Below are 1,855 nucleotides of genomic sequence, written 5' to 3' on the forward strand. Positions count from 1 at the left end.
GACAAACTCGAGCAGCACCCGCGGGCTCCCCGTGCCCGGGATGGGCAGCTCGGCCAGAGGGAGTTTTCCCAGGAGCAGGTTGTGCGGGGCTGGTTGGCTCAGGGGTGGGTGGGAGCAGCGCTGATGTGCCCCCCGCAGGGCTGCCCATGGCCCACAGCCAGGCCCGCAAGCGAGAGAGGAGCAGGAGCAAAAGCCGTTCTGGGAGCAGACAGGACAGGAGGGAGAAGAAGAGGAGGAAGAGCAGCAAGGACTCAGCCCCGGGCAGCAGCTCCCCTCCCAGGAAGGAGCCCTCTGGGTCACACCGGCACAAGTCGAGCTCAGCAGCAGGTAGGGAAGGTGGGGAAAGGCCCAGGGCCCTGTGCTGGCACCACATTTTCCTGGGGTGGGTGCAGAGATTGGGCGTAGGTGGGAGAAGAGGGTCCCTGCTTTTAGCTAAATGGGTGCCTGTCACCTCCCTGTGCACCTTTTAGTCTTGTTCTGCCAGGCGTGGGGCCCTGCAGCCCCTCTGTGTGCTGGTCTGGCAGTGGGACACTGTCCTGTGTTAAAGGGGTTGGCACAGAGGGGTCTTGTGTCCCAGCACTTGGGGGCTTCAGGCAGGAGAGAAACCAGGCTGGGAGGGGTGACCAGCATCCCTGGTTCCATGGGGAGCTGCTCCCCTCAACCTCCTCTGATGTATTGCAGAAAAAAAGAAGGAAGGAAAAGACAAAAAGAAGAGGAAGACAAGTACCTCTTCATCTGAGACACAGTCTTCATCCACCAGCTCCTCATCTTCCTCTTCCTCCAGCTCCTCTTCTGATGACTCCAGTGACAGTGACTCCAAAACAAAGAAGAGCCGACACAGCAAAAAAAAGCGAGTGAAACAGAAGGACAAGAAGAAGAAGAAGAAGAGAATAAAGAAGAAATCAAAAAAGTTAAAGGAAAGAGCTAAGGAGGAGAAAGCCAAGGAAGAGGTGATGCCTGGACCCTCGCTGGAGCAGTGGCAGAAGGAGTCACTGGTGGACTCTGGACCAGGTAGGGGTGGTGTTTCCCTCCTGCTGAGAGGACTTAGTGCAGGCTGTGGGAGGAATTTCAGAGGGCTGATGCAGTGACCTGGAAAACAAAAATACTCCTCTGAAGCGTTCCTGCTGCCCAGGAATCTTTGAAGTCAGGCTGTGTTACTCCTTGTTTGTTCTAGCAGAAGGTGTTAAAAAGAAATCCCAGTGACATGAAAGGATGTGATTCGCCAGCTTCAGAAAATGAGAGCTTTGGGTGTTATTAACAAATGCCCCTTGTACACTGAAATCCGGCACTGGTCCTACTCCCTCCACTTCCCTTGCACTAACTAAAGAGCAATTAGCCAATAAACAGGTAATTATCATAATATGCTATAATAAAATCTATGACAACTACAGCACCAGTACGAACCAATGGCATTTTCCTCATGACACTGGGTGAAATTAAAGCCTTCACTAGCAGTCAGAAGAAAGTTCCTTTTTACAAGGGAAGCAAACAGATCCACATTCTACCAGCATTGCTTGGTCTTCACAGAACTAAAATTGTTCATTTGTCTTCCTGCCGCTGGTTCAGGATTTGGGCCTCTTAAGGCAAGCAAGCCTCACAGTATCTCACCCTTTGGTGAAATAAAATTCCACCTGCTGAAGATGGGGCACACAGGTGCGGTGCTGGGGGGACACGTGTCACCTGTGCTGGGACCCCAGGAGGTGTCCCAGGGAGGCAGGGCTGGGTACAGCAGGGAGCTCCAGGCTCTCCTCCCTCCTTCCCACCCTGGCCATCCTCAGGCCACACCAAGGAAACACAAGGAGCCACATTCAGAGATTGATTTCTGAAGTACTTAGATGTAGCTTATAGATGTGAG

At 53.0% G+C, this 1,855-nt stretch overlaps 1 protein-coding gene across 1 annotated transcript in view; it reads left to right on the forward strand.

Moving 5' to 3' along the window:
• Positions 1–146: 146 nt before the first annotated feature.
• The window catches only part of ARL6IP4 (ADP-ribosylation factor-like 6 interacting protein 4), a 5,147-nt gene continuing 3,438 nt past the window's right edge, over positions 147–1,855 (forward strand). Inside the window, exons 1-2 of the mRNA XM_010002544.1 lie at positions 147–336; positions 682–1,011. Coding sequence (XP_010000846.1) covers positions 147–336; positions 682–1,011 — 520 coding nt within the window. The remainder of the gene's footprint in view (positions 337–681; positions 1,012–1,855) is intronic.

This window comes from Chaetura pelagica, unplaced genomic scaffold, assembly GCF_000747805.2.
Source record: "Chaetura pelagica isolate M959 unplaced genomic scaffold, ChaPel_1.0 scaffold618, whole genome shotgun sequence".
NCBI classification, from domain to species: Eukaryota; Metazoa; Chordata; class Aves; order Apodiformes; family Apodidae; genus Chaetura; species Chaetura pelagica.